The sequence below is a fragment of the Falco biarmicus genome, chromosome 5, assembly GCF_023638135.1.
Source record: "Falco biarmicus isolate bFalBia1 chromosome 5, bFalBia1.pri, whole genome shotgun sequence".
Lineage (NCBI taxonomy): Eukaryota > Metazoa > Chordata > Aves > Falconiformes > Falconidae > Falco > Falco biarmicus.
In genome coordinates this window covers 21,283,899-21,300,981 of record NC_079292.1, presented here as the reverse complement: position 1 = coordinate 21,300,981, position 17,083 = coordinate 21,283,899, and the positions used below count along the sequence as shown (strand labels likewise).

The window sequence follows — 17,083 nt, the reverse complement described above, 5'->3', positions numbered from 1 at the left end:
GAGTGGATATTAGGAAAAATAATAGGTTTCAAAAGGGTTGTTAAGCACTGGTACAGGCTACTCAGGGAAAGGGTTGAGTCACTGTCCCAGGAGGTATTTAAAAGGCGTGTAAACGTGGTGCTTAGGGATGTGGTTTAGTGGTGGACTTGGTAGTGCTGGGTTAACGGTTGGACTTGATCTCAAAGGTCTCTTCCAACCTAAACCGTTCTATGATTCTAAGCATGGCATCAAACCAAACACTGCTCCTCACCAATAAAACTACCTCATATCAGGGATTTGTGAGGAGAGGTCCAAGGTAAGCCATTAGTCCTGAGCTTTGGTTTTAGTATTCCCGTTCTGCTGACGTTTAGGAAGGTTTTTAAGGGCCTTTTCCAACCTAGATGATACTATGGTTTAGATACATGTGAACCAAACACATCAGCTCTCAGAAACCACCTGCAGCAATGTCAAGCATACCCTGACTAAATAATTCCATATGTGGAGATCTGCGTGCCTCCTCAGACAGAACTGCCACTAGCAGAGCCCTGCACAGCAGGCAGATGCTGCCCTGAGGGGAGGGCTCTCCTCACTCAAGAGGCATTTCACGAGGAGATACCACTCTACGACCACAACGTCCTCACCACTGAAGAAAGACCACAAGGACCCCACTGCTGAAGAAGGGACCGATCCCACAGTGCCCCAGCAGCCGAGCCCTGGCTGCCAGAAAGACTGAGGAAAGGCTACATAGCCCCACAACCCCCACCACCGCCTAACCCTTTTCCCGCCCTTTCCAGCCCCTGCCCCTGCCCCAGCCCCCGCCCCCGCGCACGTGACCGCCCCCCCCACCGCCCCCGGCGCGCACGCGCAGTGAGGAACGGGGCGGAGGGAGGAGGTGCCCAGGTGGGCGGGGCCGCCGGCCGGCGCGCGCGTGAGGACGTGGCGCTTTCCAGCCAATCGACGTCTGCGTCCCCTGCGGAGGGAGGCGGGGCTGCGGCGGGCGGAGGGGGCGGGAGCGAAGGGGCGGGGAGGTGGGCGGGAGGCAGCGTGGGGGCGGGAGAACAGTCGGACAGACGGCGGTATAGACCAGTCAGAGTACCTTACGTAGAGTCGGGGAGGTGGAGCGACGCTCTGATTGGCCGACACAGAGCGAGCGCGGGGGGCCGTGCGGCGTGGCGCGGCGCCTACTTCCGGTCGGCAGAGAGGCTGAGGAGAGCGGGCGGCGGCGGCGGCTCCCGGTAACGGTGAGGGACGGGGCCTGGCCCGGCCCGGCAGTGCTGGGGGGGCGCGCCTTAGCCCGGCCGCTGGTGGGGGCGGTTCTTGGGAGGGAGCAGCGTCCGTCTCGCTCTGACGGCCCGTCACGGGGGAGCGGTAACGTGGCACCGGCTGGGCTGGGCCTCGGCAGCCTCGGGCCTGGTCGCCATGGGAATCCACGGCGGGGGTGCAGCAGTGTTGCTGTGTGTCCCCCAGGCCGGTCCCGTTCGCGTGGGGCTGCCTTGGCGGCGAGGACTGAAGATGCCCGTCGACGCCGTCGTGGCCCTGGTACCGCCCTGTGTAACGGCCCTGGTGCCCCTGCGGGGTGGGGGCTGGGGGAAGCCCCTTGCTGGCGCCTCCCCGTGCAGTCTGGGTCTCCCTGCAGCATCACTGGGAAACGGGCGGCTGCCAGATCCCAGGGAGAAGGAGCCTCCATTCTCATACCGCACCCCCGAGGGCCTCAGCCAGGGTCCGGTACCAGGTTCCTGCTGCCCGTTCCTCCGTCAGTACCCCCAGCCAGGGCTGCATCCTGCACTGGGATGACTGGCTGCAGCGTTGCTGGTGCTGAGCTGCAAGGGGACCCACAGTGTGAGGAAGTGTCGTCCAAGTCCATTTGCCTCTTAATTCATTGTTAGCAGAGCTCCAAGCTTTCAGGCTTTTCTTGTGTGGATGAGTGACTGTTTTGGGCATAAATTGCTTCTTTCTCACCCGTTATTTAGCTCCTGATAAAATCATGCAGGCCTTGGGGAGCAGAGTGGCAATTCCTCAATCACTGCTGTTAATTACGCAGCAGGGCAAACATTGGCAATTGCTTATTGGAAGGGATATGCTAATGAACCCAAACCAACTCAGATATTCAACATAATCCTTTGTTATCAACACAGTTGTGTCCACTTGCCTTTTGACTTCGTGGTGTCTTGTACTGGGCTGCTGTTTGTCACAGTCACCCTTGTTGTAACATGGAGCTCTGTCAGCAGTGTGCGTAGGTGACCTCCTGGTCTTCCACCTGTGGGTAAGGACCAGGTTTGCCTGTCAGCCCAAGGCCACCGGGGGATGGGATGAATCCCCTGAAAAGCCAAAATAGAGACTTAATTTCCAACTTTGATCTAATTCTGTTGTGGGTTTTTTTCTGTGAGCCTAGCTGGACTCCAAGGTGGGAAATGTGCTTCCAAAGGGGTTTCAAGCTGTCAGTCTGCTTTGAATATTGCTGTAAAAACTAAGCCCAGCACAGAATCCAAAGTTCTTCCATCAATACCGCTGCAAAACCAACCAGAGTCTTGACTTCCTCCTCTAGCCAAGGTTCCAGGAGACCCTGTTCTGAGGGAATATCTCCCAACTCCCCACCGCTAATTGCTGCTTCTGATTTCCCTGTGGTTCACCACTGAGACCCTTTTATTTAGGAGAACAGAGAACTGTTGCCAGCATCCCTTCCCGTAGCGGTTTGTGGTTTGCTTAAGTAGCTGGGGAGAGAAGAAGGGTGTGTGTAATCAAGCTCGAAGCATTGTTTTTCACAGAACTGTGAGCTCTGAGGAAAATTTGGGGGTCAGTACTATTGGTAGAGCAGCTGTTGGTCAGCAGAAGTTGTTACTGATGTGAATTATTTATGAATAATGGTTGGGGTATGGGTGGGGGTTTTTTGTCTCACCAAGCACTAGAGCAGCATCTTTACTTGTAGAGTAAGGTTCATTGCTTCCCTGGCACCTGGCCTGATGCTAAGATATGTGTTTGAGGTCAGATTGTCCTTTAAAATCACCTCCAAATGGCTCATGGCCTCGCTCTGTGGACATTGTAGATAAAATCATGGTATTTACACTGATTCCAGGTCACCCTGTGCTTTAGTCCAGATTGCTCCCAGGATTAGCAAGAGGCTGGTCCGTTTTGGGCAGGTCCTTGGTGCTGGGATGTGCTCCAGCTGTGCAAGAGTCTGGTACTCTGTGTAAAAGTATATATACAGAGTTCCTCTTAAATAATGCTTGGGGTATTCTTCTCCTCCTCCTCCTGAGGTCATGGCAGCACTGGATTGCATCAGAGGTAGCCAGGGTTCGAGGATTTTTCACTGGGATCGAGCTTGGATCATAACTGGCTGGGCGGGTGTTGCTTTTAATCTCATTTGCTTTCTGGTCTTCCTGTCCCCAGGAGGATGCAGCTTTTCTTCCCTCAGCTGATGTTGACTACAAGGCTCATTCCATGTGGTTGCAGACTGGTAGGAGCTGTGATTAAATCTTTCTGTGGTGATCTGGAGAGGCGAGATGCAAGGAGGTGGGGAAGGGAGGAAGTCACCCAGCCCTGGGAAAATCCCTGGGGGTGGTTCTAGGTATCCTTCATGTCATAAAAGCCACAAGGGAGTATTAGTGCATTTAAAACTAATAAAGTGTAATGAGGAGGTGTTGTCTGTGATGTGCTGGAGAACGATTAGGAGGAGAAAAGCCACCTCTGTGCTGGCTGAAAGGATGGATGCTGCTCTCCTGGCAGGGCTACTGCAGAACTACTTCCACTCCCACCTTCCTCATCATCTCCTCATCCTGTGCGGTAGCCCACAGGCACTGTGCAATGCCTCAGGATCATCATGGGGCTGGCAGCGCGGTGCCATCCATCTCTGCATCCTTGCCTCGTGCTCCAGCGTGGTATGCTGTCAGCAGGAGCAGTGTGAGGGTCTGCATTCATGGGGCAAGCTGTTGGCCCTCTGCAGCTCGGTGAGAAGTGTTACTGCTTTCTGTGATGTCTATTTTATTCTAAACTCAGATATTTTTGTGGTGGTGTTATCTTGATATTCTTTCCATGAGATGCAGGGGCTGAGGTCTGTGGGATCCTGCCTCTAGGATGGGATCAAAACCCTGATCCTCCGAATGTCTGGTATAACACGGTAGCATGGGTTTACACCAATGGCTTGTGTTGCAAAAATTATTTGTGAGTTGAGGAAAGCTTCTGTTCTTCCAGCTTTTCCATCCATTCCAATGCTCTAGCATGCACATGTCTTTTTCCTTCAGCTGAACTATGCCCAAGCTTCCCTTTTATTTGGACTAATTAATGGCTGAAAGCCCAAGGCATCATTATGCATTTCCCATGTACAAGACCAGAATCCACAGCCCAAATCCCTCATCCCTTCCCGCTGCAGATCATTCATTCTCCCTTCGAGAGCCACACGTTGGCAGGTACAGTCATGGCAGTGGGACTCTTCTTTCTTCCCCTGCTGCCCAGCAGAGAGTGGTTTCCAGCTTTCTTGACAGGAAAACTGGCAATGCTTTCACTTCTTTGGGGTCTGACTTCTCTCTTTGCTCACTGGCTGCTGCTACCTTGCCTCAGCCCTGAGGTTGGCCTGCCTGCTCCTGGGACAGGAAGGACGGCTTTGCCATTGCTGTGTGCAAGGCTTTGCTTCCTAGGGACAAGGAAGGAGCAGGAACATCACTCGATGCCAGGCAGGGTTTCTCTGAACACCGAGCTGCGTCCTGCTCCCTCTTGCCCCTCGGGTCTGTGGCAATGCTGAGCCCCTGAGCTGCTAGCCTGCAGTAGCTGCTGGCAAGCTCCACGGTGGGAGGCATTCCCTTGTGCCTCTGCTGGGGACAGATCAATAGATTGGAGCAGCCAAACCCGCTCCGACTCAGCCAGCAGAACGATGACCTTTAGGGCAAAGCAGCTGGGTGCATTGTCAGTACCTGACCTGGTTCAGGTTCTTTTAAATTGATATATTTTTTATTTTTTTTTCCCTGACACCCCATTCTGCAGGTAACACCCAGTTGCTGTCACGCTGTCAATGTCTCACCTCACGCTGGTCTTCCTTGGGTCCTTCATCTTCCTTGTGGGTTCATACCCTGATGGCAGTGCTGTTGTTGCAGGGCGTGCAGCTCTCGGACAAGCAATTCCTTGCCAGCTGCAAGGATGAGCTTCTCTGACAACAGGCTTGACTATTTATATGATGAGTGTGACCCGTTTTTGTCTCTTTTTGTGTCCTCTGAGTGTGAATATGGCTTTAAGCACGGTTATGGTGATGTTAAAGATCAAACAACTCTCAGTCTGTCTGAGAACTTTTTATTTTGTGGGGCAAGTGGCCTGCTCCCATCACCAAAGGGATTCATGTGGTCCAAACATTGTACAGATGAATCCTTCAGGCATTACAGGGGGTGGTTTAGTGGATTCATTGCCCTGCTGCATACATAGTCTTAAAAAAAATAGATAGAATGGGTCCCTTTCTGTTATTCCTTTCTAACCTCTGCAAGTAATTTTAGTTCCATGGGTTCTTTAACTTCTGGTTTCTACAGAGGAGAACTTTATTTTATAAAATTTTTGGGGCAGGACCGTGCTGGTGGAGTTCTGCCTGCATAGGGAGAGTAAGGCAGCTTGATCCTACTGCTGGAGAAGTGGGGTGGTATGCTGAAGAATACGTGTATTAGCTAGTTGATTTAAATTTAGATTAAAGAGATCAGGATGGGGAAAACTTCTGAGAGCCTTTTTTGATTGCAGAGTACGGCTCTTGTGCTTTTATCTGGTGTTTTCTACTCAGAGGTGAGCTGCGACTGTCCCAATGCTGTGACATGTCTGTGTGTGCACTGGACAGACAATCTGGGTGATAAATCGCCACATCCTGAGCGTCTCTGTCATCATGTGCATCTGTCACCCGCTTGGCAATTGGAATCGGGTTCCAGATGGGTGTAACAAGCCTGGTGGGACTTGAATTAACAGTGAAATATGTGTTGGCAAGGCTTCCGTCCGCATCAGGGTATGGGAGATCCTGGAGGAGTGTCTGAAGCTGTTGGGTAGACAAGGTACCTCACTGGGAAGGAGTTTTTTTGTGGGAGGGAATTGGGGAATTGGGCAGGAGGATGTGAGAGCAGAGGGCAGTCGGCATGGCTGGCGACCAGCTTGGCAGGGGCCTCGCAGGCGATCCACTGGGCGCATTTGCAATGCATCCTTCACATTCCTCACCGAGCAGGCTCTGCTTCCAGCAAGCGCAGTTGTTGCTCTCTGCCGTATGGAGGGGCTCGGCTGGGGCTCACCGCACGGCTTTGGAAACACGGAGCTGCTCCCTGTGTTAACAGGGTTTCTGCAGGCACCATGGGATTCAAGGATCGTTTTGCCCTGATAGTCTGCATTCACTCATGATTTTGCCCCAGTAGTTTATATTAATTTATCAGCTCTCCTGTTTTGGTGTCAGAGTTCTGGTTTGTGACACTGGAACTGGCAGCATGCTGCTCCAGTGCCCCTGTTGCAGGGTGAGCTCCAATTCCCGTTCTCTTGCTGTCACGTAGGTGCTTCCAAACCACCATGACCATCCCTCAGCTCCTGCTGTGCCTGTCTCTCTCCATGCTCTGCATCTCAAGCAAACCCACCGAGAAGAAGGACCGTGTTCACCATGACCCGCAGCTCAGCGACAAGGTCCATGATGACGCGCAGAACTTCGATTATGACCACGATGCTTTCCTTGGCGCAGATGAGGCCAAAACCTTCGATCAGCTCACACCAGAGGAGAGCAAGGAGAGACTCGGGTAAGGAAAAGAGCTCAAATAAAAATCAAATTGAGAGAGAGAACAAATCCATGTGGTGCTGTCCATAAAACTCACCCCAGCATTCATGTACCGTTCTCTTGCACCTCAGATGGCAGAGCTAGTCTCAGCTAGAGCTTTTTAAATGTCATTTTTAAGGCAGCAGTAGCTGAAATTTAGTGACCAGCACAAGTGACGGTGACAAAGTTACACAGCACATGTGCAGTTCCCATCACTGGAGATGGTCTCAGCCTGCAAGGTCACCTTGAATTATTCCAGTCATGCACACTTGCTTCTAAGCACTAAATACTCCCCAAAACTACAAAGTATGAATGAAAATAGATATCTTTTGCTTTGCTGTACTCAAACAGTGCTAAACGAGCTCGCCAGTCACCAGTTAGGGCTGGAGTCCGAAGGCCCATAGGATTAGCTGCATTTTCCCGCCATGTTATTTTTTCCTAGTTGAGAAGCAGCTGGTTGCTGTGCCGAGTCCCAAGTTAGCGAAAACAGAGCAACTCTTGCAAATTTAATTTCTGCTTTGTTGCTTTGCCTTCTCTGCCACCTGCAGACATCAGAACAGGGTGTTTATTAGGGACGGTCCGTGCTGGCCCTGGCAATCTCCATTCCTTGGCACTATAGCATGTGCCTTTGTGCATGTGGCAGCAGCTGCCGGCACAGTTGTTCATATTGGGCTTAGAAAGGCTTAAAACTTCGGAGGCTCAGCCCAGACGAGACGTTTTCAGAGGCTTGTGGGCTGCGCTTCTGCCTGGCACCTCCCTGGTGAGCTCAGCTTTGCTGCTGGGACAGTTCTCAAGGGGTCAGGCTGAAGGGCTGACTTGTGATGGTCCAAGTTGCCTATTAACTCTTCAGCTTTGGGATTTTTTTTCTTCTGGTTTTGAAGACAGCAGGCTTTCTGCCTCCTGCCCCAGAGCAATATCTCAGCGCCTGGATGGGCTTTGCTCACCGGCGTAGCCCTCGGTGTAAGAGCTGAATGTCTTCACCTTGCACTACAGTTGGTGGAGCAGCGCTTGCTGCAGACCATGATGAAAATTGGGTTTTTTTGGTAGGGAGGAATAGGGCTCCTTGATGAGAAGAGAAAGCTTAACCACATCTAGGTGCTCAGGGAAGTGCTGCCCAGAGTGAAGTAAACGAGATAGATACAGTTGGGTTTGTGGGGCAGGGTGTTGCCAGGCTGTCACACGTACTTTAGCACCCATATGGACCATCCGGGCTCTTTAAACTAGAAAAAAAAACCTCTTTGGACCACTAGATCCATTGTGGCCCTTGTCAGTCTGCAGGCTGCAAAATTGGATGAGCCGTGTGGCTTTTTGTGAGGGAAATAGTTTGGAGAGAATCTCTCCGTTTCCACTCAAAACAGGAGTGAATGCAAAGGAGAACGTGCAGCTTTGCTCTGCTTCTGCAGAGAGCAGAAGTACACTGGCGATCCTCCTCCCCTGCACTGTTTTCCTGACCCGTAGGCTTTGTCATGGCTCTGCATTTTAATTTCATTGTTCTGCTGAGTTATCTACTGGAAAAAGCTGGCAGTGGAAGCAGGGCTGGGGTAAGAGTTTCCACTCGGATGTTTTAACGAGGCCATTTCAAACTGCTTTGGCCCTTGACATAAACCAGCTTTTTTTTTTTTTTAAGTCGGAGGCAAATTCATCACACTTTCCCAAGCCTGAATTGGTTTGATAAACTTGTTATGAGTGCAAAATTTGGTAAATTATTTTTTTAATGACTGTTGTGCTGTTGAAAGGACTGTGTTCTGGGAGAGAGCACTGGCTCTGTGTTTTATGACTCTGTTTCTGTACGGCTCTTCTCACCCCCCTGTTTTCTGGGGCAACCATGATTTCAGAACAACATACCATGTTCTACCTTGTTTTTTCTTTAAAGGCTGCTGAATTAGGGGAATGCTCAGTTTCCTGGAAATAGCGCTGAGCAAACAGGATCCCCTCACTTCCCTAGGATGGGCGAGTAAGAAAGCAAAGCAGCCTGTCAACTCCAGCTGCCAGCCATCACAAAACATCTGGTACCCCTGCCAGCCCCTCCACACACAGGGTTCTGTGGCATTGTGTGACAAACTATGGGTTGTTTTTTTTAATTAAAATTTACAGCTTTTGTGGCTTCTGCCCTGGGAAACCAGCCTGTGAGCATCAGGTTTCGGCACTAAGCCACCAAACCAGCTGAAGGCAGAGGTTTAGGAGCTGCCGAAGTGTCCCTAGCAGTGCCCAGCTTGCCCTGAGCTCCAGGTGGGGACAGAGTTTAACTTTCTTTTAAAGCAATCAAACAGGGAAACTTCTCTAATTAAAACTGAACTTCTGCTGCCCCACCTAGAAACCTTTCCTGGAAAAGTTGCCTTGGCTATCTACTGATGCCGGCTCCAGTTCTTCATTCCAGTGTTTTTTGTAGGTTTTTGTGGTTCCCCCGCGCCCCCCCCCCCCCCCCCCCCATTTTTCTTGTGATGGCTGTGAGCCGTGCCAATGCCTGAGCTCCATGTGCTTCACAGCTCGGCTGGTGGCCGATTTCTCTTCCTTGGCTGAACAGATGAAAAGTGGTTTTGTACAAGATCTGCTGCTGCCCAGATCTTGTCACTTGACTGCTCTGCTGTGCTGCCGCCTCATTTTGCTGACGCTGTGGGGTTTGGTATCACAGAAATCTTTTTAATAAGGCTGTGATGGTCCAGATTTTATGGTTGGGGAAGCAGCTGGGGAAATTTCTAATGGGATCTGGTCCTCAGAGGCCACTTTGTGATAAAGCTGCGGAAGGATGATCCCTGCCATTCCTGGGAAATGAGCCTCCAGCCAGCCCAATCCTAGACTCTTGTGTTTGCAGTTTAATCTCTCACAAACAAAGCGTGAGGTTTTAGCCTGCACAGTGCCTTGTCACAGGAGAGCATTATGTGCTCTTATGGTGGGGTCGTTGTCCTGCTTTCGAATGTCAATGCAGTATTTAAAAAATTTAATTGTTTCCCTGAAATAGTGAGTATTAAAATGTGGCTGTAAAATGACTCAGCCCTCTGGTATGTGGTGCATGGTTTGCGAGCTGCCACCTGCAACAGGTGAAGTATGGCATCGAGCTGAAAGACTCTTCTGGAACTAAAGCAAATATTTTTACCAGTCTTACCCAGCTATCCAGCTTTTCATTTTTAGGAACATCCTTTGTGCCACAGAGGAAATCGTGGTTTTGCATTTTAAAAGCAATTATAGAACAAAACCTGGGAACTAAGTGCAGGGTGGTTCTGGTGTCCCATCTGTTTGTTGAGGCTGGGTTTGCACTCTGTGTTTTGCTTTGCATCAAATATTTGGGGAATTAGTAGTCTTTGTGATGACTTAAAACACTTGTCTTTTTTAATTCCTCACATTAGCATGCGTGAGTTAAGAATTACTGAATTTAAAGATAACTGGTTTCATATTGAACGTTCCTGTTAAAAGGAGGGGAAAAAAAGAAAAGATCCCAGTTCACAGAGCAAAGCGTTTTGGGCTGTCATCCCTGGCTTTAATCGCCTGGCACTGCCAAGGGGAGTACAAAACTGAGATTTCCCAGCACTAAGCTTGAAAGGCAACGTGTGCTGTGCCTGCCCTGCGTCGTGCAAACATTGCGGGTACTCCTAGAAGTAAAACACGAGGAACGGTGAGGATTAAACAGCCCAGCTCCCCCTGACCGTGCTGCCTTCCCCTCCCCGAGGCTCACGTGCATCTGCCTATGGATCTCTGCATTCCTCCTGGCCGCTTTTCTTCACAGCTGCTGCTAAAAATAAAGAAGGCACGCAGCCTTGCACTGTGCTTTATAAACCCCGCATCTCTGGTTTCTCCCTTGGTAAATGGGGGGTATCCTTCTCTGGTGGGAGCTGATATTGACATCAGTTTCTCATTGCTGTCCTCTGAAGGTTTTCTCTTCCTTGCTGGGCTTGGGCGTGCAAATAAGCCAAAGCTCGGTGTATGTATTCCTTCACCAGGGCCAGTCTTCCCACTTTTAATGTAAGTATGTCTAAGTGCTTAACTCCTTGCATGCCATCAAGGGAGTTAAGAAGACACACAACTGGGTATTTCCCAAGGTCTAACAAAAAAATGCTTTCCCCCTTAGGGCAAATTTGTGTTCCTGAAGAACACAAAACTTGAATGGCCCAAGAGTGAGCAAGCCAGTGTTTTGGTGGCTAAACCATATGTTGGTTTTAAGGACAACCTGTCCCTGTGGTTGCGTTACTGGGACCTGGTGATGAACACCTTGACTTGATCACTGCAGCAGCCGGCAGTAGCCCACCACCGGTTCTAATGCTCTGCCTGGTAGAACTAGAGCCTTGTTTCCTTTAACTCTTGCTGGATTTTTCTGCATTTTCTACAGAAAGATTGTAAGTAAAATAGATGAAGACAAAGACGGGTTTGTAACTGTGGAAGAGCTGAAAGACTGGATTAAGTTTGCACAAAAGCGCTGGATATACGAGGATGTAGAGCGGCAGTGGAAAGGGCACGACCTCAATGAGGACGGCCTCATTTCTTGGGAGGAATATAAAAATGCCACCTACGGCTACATCTTAGGTAGGTCTCTACTCTTGGGATAAAAACTTTGCGGAGCTGGCACTTGAAACTTGCTGTTTTGTTTTTGTAGAATGATTGTAGATAAGATAGACACGGATAAGGATGGGTTTGTGACGGAGGGGGAGCTGAAAGCCTGGATTAAGAAGGCCCAGAAGAAATACGTGTATGACAGTGTCGAACGCCAGTGGCAGGAGTTTGACATGAATCAAGATGGATTTATCTCCTGGGATGAGTACAGAAACGTGACATATGGCACTTACCTCGGTAAGGGGCAAGGTGTCCGATCTGGTGGTGGGCTCTAATCAATAAAGCAGAAGTGTGATGGAGCAGAGCAGGAGCTCTCCACTCATCCCTAAACCCTTGGATTAAAAAAAAAGAAGTCTCCTCCCAATTTACCTTCTGATGGTATTAGTGAAGGGTAATCTAAGGAGAAAAAATAAAAGATGTGGGAAAAACCCAAAGGTGAAGTTTGCAATCAGTGTGCAGCTTATAACTCTGCTTTATTGATGCACTTAATTGTGAAACTTTGCTTCAGACTCAGTTGTGAGCAATAATGTGATTAAAGGCACACGGGGTAATGTTTTTCTTGCCTTCTAGCTTTTGAATTTCAAGCTACTGGTGGCATTTAGGGCCCGCAGAAAGACACCAACTAACCTGTGGCTGTAGAAGCCACATTTTTCTGGGTATCTGCACCTTTCCTAAATGTGTGAAGATTGTTAGCAAAGAGTCTTTTAATCGCTTTGCAAAGTCCTGTGTGCATATCTCACTTTATCCAGTTGTCCTGGCAGTAGCTTTAGACCCCAGAGCTTGTACATTTTGGAACATAAGACAGGTCAGCAGCCCTGTAAGGACTTAAACACCCTGAGGAGTGAAGTAAGAAGAAGCTCTTCTGGGCTTAAGATGTTAGAAAAATACCAGTTCCTCTGCCAGTTGATCCCGCCTCCTGGAATGCAGACATATATGGTATGATGAGCTACAGCTTGAAAGCATGAAATAAAGTTTAATTTACTAAATATTTCCAAAGATAGTCATATGCTCTGCAGAACGTATGGAGGCTGTTACTTCTTGGTTCTGGCTCTTTTATTGAAAGAGTAGGTTGAAGATTGAAGTTTGCTGTGCTGGTGGCTGGGGAAATCGGCCCCCCAGGACCCCATTGGTTCTTACTGAGCTTTCCAGACCCTCTTGGGACTGGGGCAGATCTTTCTAAGCTTGCCTTTTCCATTAGTAATGTAATTCCTGAAATCCACGGAAAGCCTAGCCTATCTGCATGTTCAAATTCAGCTGTGAAGGGGGAGCAGAGGTCCTAGGAAGGCTTTTATCACAATTTTGGAGTCCATGCAGTGGGATTTATGACCTGCAACTGTAGAAAAATTTTAAAAGAAAACACAAACCTTTATTGAGGAAAAACCTTAATGAGAAAACCATTCCTCAAGCCTAATTAGTAAGAGAGGGGAGTGCCTGGCCCCTGTGATGGACGATATGCCATAAAGAGCTCACCAGCCCAAGCTGGGGACCGGTGCTTGATGCCGAGTGCCCTTGGCAGATACTGATAAAGCCTTTTATAGCGCTGCTCCCACATGCTTTTGTCCTTACTGAACGCTGGGAGGATCCCAGCAACCCCACTCCCACAGCCACGCTGCCGGGCTCTAGCCAGCAGAGCTGTGCCTGCCTAATGCATTGGCTCCATGCTCCTTATTTCAGCAGCAATCGCTTTTCCACAGCTCCATTCTGCTGAAATATTCTCGTCCCTTACACAAGATTCTCCCCTCCCTTCTCTCTCTGGCTGGAAGTGCCTCTGGAGAGCTTGATCCATAGCCAAGAGGCCGGACGATCCCTTAATTGAGTTAAGAACATCCCTCTCCCGGTGTGTGGTAGCCGAGGCACCACCCTCTGTTGCTGCTCTACGTAGTATTTAAAAAATGCTTGCTTTTTGTCATCAAAATGAAATGCGGGGTTTGTTGGTCTTTGGGTTTTTTTTCCCAACTTCAGTACTGTATTAGTCACTGAGTTGCATCCAGTACTGTAATAAAGTAGCTCGGTGTGCACCAGCTGTTTCTGTGGATCGAAATATATTTCCATAGGGAAAGCAAGATTAAGTGATACATATCAGAGAGCTTAATCTTAAAGTGAAACTCCCCTAATAACTGCCTTAAAAATTATATAATAATAATTTTATTTTCCTCTTGTTCTTCAGTTCCATCAGACTTGCTTGTCACCATGGGTGGGTTCTGAAACCAGACATGCTTGTGTGTGTTCTGCTTGTATTGGGAAGATTAAAAAGTTGCGCTCGTGGCTTTGCTGCCTGCAGCTCCCAAGCGATTACCCAGCTCTCCCCGCTCAACCTGCCTCATAAAGTTTCACTTGTGCCACTGAAGCCGGGGACTAAAATGCAAAACAGTTTTGGGTGTGTTTAACCCTTGTTAAACAGTCAACTTGCTCAGCACTCTGCTGCTACCCACCTGGTTAAAGCTCATTAAAGCCACTTGGCCTGAATGGCAGAATCACCTGTATCAAAAGACACTGCTTTTTAACTCTGACTCACTCTGCTTGTGCCAGCCAACACTGATCCTGAGGCTTTTGTTTGCTCTGTCTGAGCTTTCGGCGTATGCCACATTTCAAGGTGAAAGCTTGGGAATAGAATAGTAAACTTTAGTCTTAATTGTGCCCTATAGAGGTAACTTAAAATAAAATCTTCTTACAGTCTTATATTTAATGGTTGGCTAGCACTGAGGCTTGTATAGAGCTGCTTAATCCCCTGCCTTTTGTCCTGGATGTAAACAGAGAAGGGAGGGAGCCTTTTTTTAGACCAGGCCTGGCTCTTGCTTAACTTGACCCCACAAGGATTCAGCTACGTCCTCCTCTATTGATATTTTTCTATAGGCTGACAAACAAAGCTGACTTTGGTATCCCAAAGCTTATCTATAGCTGTTGGCATAGCTGTATCTAGTGGCCATATGTGCCCAGATATTCCCACTGCGGCGGGCACTGCGTGATGTTTTGCTGGCTTTGAAGCCGCCCCGGCAGCGGGGACCAATATCCCCTTACACATTCTCCTCCAGAAATAGCTTGGGCTGAGCCTTCGGGCCCGCGCCAGCCAAAAAACCCCTGATCCCTGACTCCCGGGGGCATCTTCTCTGGGAACAGTGATATCCCACGGCCACTGGCAGCTCCTCCTCTTCCTCCTGGCAGAATCGGTGCGGGAGAGGCACGATGGCCACAGATACCTAAAATTCAGGCTGCTGTGGTGAAGTGTTGGAAGGTTGAGGTTGGGTTGAAGAGGTTGAGGTTGGGCTGGGTTGGTGGTGACCATGGGGCATCTCCCCCCCGGCCCGAGCTGACCCGGGGCGCTGCCTCTTTTTTTCTGCCCAGATGACCCGGACCCCGACGACGGGTTTAATTATAAGCAAATGATGGTGCGAGATGAACGGCGCTTCAAGATGGCTGACAAGGATGGAGACTTGACTGCCACCAAGGAAGAGTTCACCGCCTTTCTGCACCCCGAAGAGTACGATTACATGAAAGATATAGTTGTGCAGGTGGGTCCGCTGCAGCTGGTGATCTTGCGTGAGACAGTGGTGTTTATGGCAAAGAAGGAGGTGGAGAGGGCTGGAAATCAGGCTGTTCACCAGTAGCAGTCCTGCAGTGGGGTGGCCTCGAGCAGATCAAGCAGATGTGGGTCAGGGATGGCCAGAGGCAGAGAGGATTGGCCTGTCTGTGTGGAGCACACAAACCGGCTTTTGGGGTTTTTTTTGAACGTGTAGATGGCACCCTCATGCTTGCTGGGGCTGGATCAGTCCCAGTGAAGGGGTTGCTGTGGGGGAGAATTGCTCCGAGCCCAGCTAACCATCCTCTCCTGCCTGCAGGAAACCATGGAGGACATCGACAAGAATGGGGACGGCTTCATTGACTTGGAGGAGTACATAGGTGAGACACGAGTGCCTCACGCCGTGTCCCCTTTGTGTCCCCTCCTTGCCCTGTCTGGCAGGAGCAGCTGCTGGCATGTGCTTTCTCATCCCTGCTCCTCCTCCTGGAATTTCATTATCTCTCTTAACTTCCTAACTTTAGACCTGCCCTGCTCCTCCGTCCTCGCTGTGGGATTTCTGGGTTAAATCCCTCACCGGTGACAGGCCCTGGGTGCTCAGGGTGGGACAAGCAGCTTCCAGGCCCTCCGAGGCAAGGGAGCATCTGCTCCCATTCCAGGATTGTCCGCGCTTGAACGCGGCGGGGGCTGCCTGGCCCTGCCTCCTCCCTTGGCAGCGGTGGGACACCTAACAGCTGCCCTTTTTAACACCCCTTATCTGAAATGGCAAGCTTCAGCGGGGGAGAGGGGCGGCGAGAAGCACGTCTGGCTCCAAAGTATGTCAGGAGAAATGCTGCCTGCTTCTCCAAACTGATTTGAAGCAGCACTGTCAGATTTTGGGTGGGAATTTAGGGAAATAAGCGTAAAAGCTGTCCTCAAAGATGGAAAGGGCAAGCTCTTGAGAGGAGGACAGGGGGGTCTCGTCGTTATGCTCTTGGAAGCAGCAGCCCACACGCCAATCCTGGGGTCTAACCGGGTGCAATCCATGCTCCTGTGGGATGGGGGAGGCGTGCACGTGTGTCCCACCAGCACGGGATCTGGCAGAGGGGGTGTGCAGCCGGGTGCCGTGCCTTCCAGGTGACATGTACAGCCACGATGGGGACGCTGATGAGCCCGAGTGGGTGAAGACAGAGAGGGAACAGTTTGTGGAGTTCAGAGACAAGAACCGCGATGGCAGGATGGACAAGGAGGAAACCAAAGATTGGATCCTCCCTTCGGATTATGACCACGCTGAGGCAGAAGCACGGCACCTCGTCTACGAATCCGACCAGAACAAGGTGGGAACCTGCCGAGAATATTCCCCCTACCCGATTCCCTGCTGGAGCTGGGCCCACAGCCTCTGACTTGACAGCTCAGAGAATTTCCTTTCCCCAAGGATAATGCAGACGCCCTTTGAAACGGCTCGGCACGTGCCTTCATTAAGCTGTCTAATTAAGAGTTGCCTGAGCGCGCGCTTCCTACAGTGGTTTGGCTCCTCCTGGGGCAGCGCACTTCATCCCTTGGAGGGTCAAGTGGGCTTTGCTGGAGCTGGGGAGGAGAGGAACGGAGCTGCCGTGGGGTAAATAATCGGAATTTCTGTCTCTGCTCTCTCGCAGGACGGCAAGCTGACCAAAGAGGAGATCGTGGAGAAGTATGACTTGTTTGTGGGGAGTCAGGCCACAGACTTCGGGGAGGCCTTGGTGCGACACGATGAATTTTAAGAGCTGTACAGAGAAAGCTGTTTCTTAAATAATTTATTTTTTACAGTTTCTGGGATTATCGTAAGAAACATTTTTCGCTACTGAGACTGTTATTTCAGGCGATGAGGTGAAACAAAACAAAATATCTCTTCCCGTCCTTTTTTTTTCCCCTCCTCTTCCTTCTTCCCAAAGGGATGGGGACTCGCTGGTCTGAAAACCAACTCTTTTATTACAACACTTTGTGGGTTGTTTTGGTTGGAGTTTTTTTCAGATTTTCACATTTTCACATTTTATGGTCTTAACGAGTTCTGGTTTATTTTTGTATTTGTTTTGGTTCCACATGAAGTGAAGAAACACGTATCCTGACAAGGGTAGAGCAACGGCAACGGTTCCCCCCTTGCCCTGCCTCACTCTCTCCCCCTTGATTTGTTGGTATGTGCTCAGCTCTGCTCTTTTAAAATTAAATTTTTTTTAAAAAAAAAAACAACAAAAAACCCCCACCACCCTAGAACAAGCCAGAGAACAATAGGGCCAAAAGGAAAAATAAAACCAGAGGTGAGTCATGCTTGTTTTAGACCGGGC

At 49.9% G+C, this 17,083-nt stretch overlaps 1 protein-coding gene across 3 annotated transcripts; it reads left to right on the top strand.

The window, feature by feature from the left end:
* Positions 1 to 1,116: 1,116 nt before the first annotated feature.
* Positions 1,117 to 16,970, top strand: LOC130150015 (calumenin). Of its 3 annotated transcripts, none has more exons than XM_056340482.1 (7): positions 1,117 to 1,214; positions 6,474 to 6,710; positions 11,313 to 11,506; positions 14,612 to 14,778; positions 15,106 to 15,166; positions 15,900 to 16,099; positions 16,418 to 16,970. In XM_056340482.1, exons 2-7 carry the CDS (start codon positions 6,490 to 6,492, stop codon positions 16,520 to 16,522), a joined length of 948 nt encoding a protein of 315 aa, XP_056196457.1. In that variant the 5' UTR covers positions 1,117 to 1,214; positions 6,474 to 6,489; the 3' UTR covers positions 16,523 to 16,970. The 3 variants fall into 3 exon arrangements, with proteins under 3 accessions (XP_056196457.1, XP_056196455.1, XP_056196456.1); XM_056340480.1 differs by having other exon boundaries at positions 1,118 to 1,220; XM_056340481.1 differs by lacking the exon at positions 11,313 to 11,506 and adding an exon at positions 11,049 to 11,242 and having other exon boundaries at positions 1,118 to 1,220.
* The last annotated feature ends 113 nt before the right edge of the window (positions 16,971 to 17,083 follow it).

Bases quoted from the DNA above. Each gene is read 5' to 3' on its own strand.
- LOC130150015 (XM_056340482.1), top strand. From the start codon at position 6,490: ATGACCATCCCTCAGCTCCTGCTGTGCCTGTCTCTCTCCATGCTCTGC. The intron at 6,711-11,312 runs GTAAGGAAAAGA...TTGTTTTTGTAG, and splicing joins GAGAGCAAGGAGAGACTCGG to AATGATTGTAGATAAGATAG. The intron at 11,507-14,611 runs GTAAGGGGCAAG...TTTTCTGCCCAG, and splicing joins GACATATGGCACTTACCTCG to ATGACCCGGACCCCGACGAC.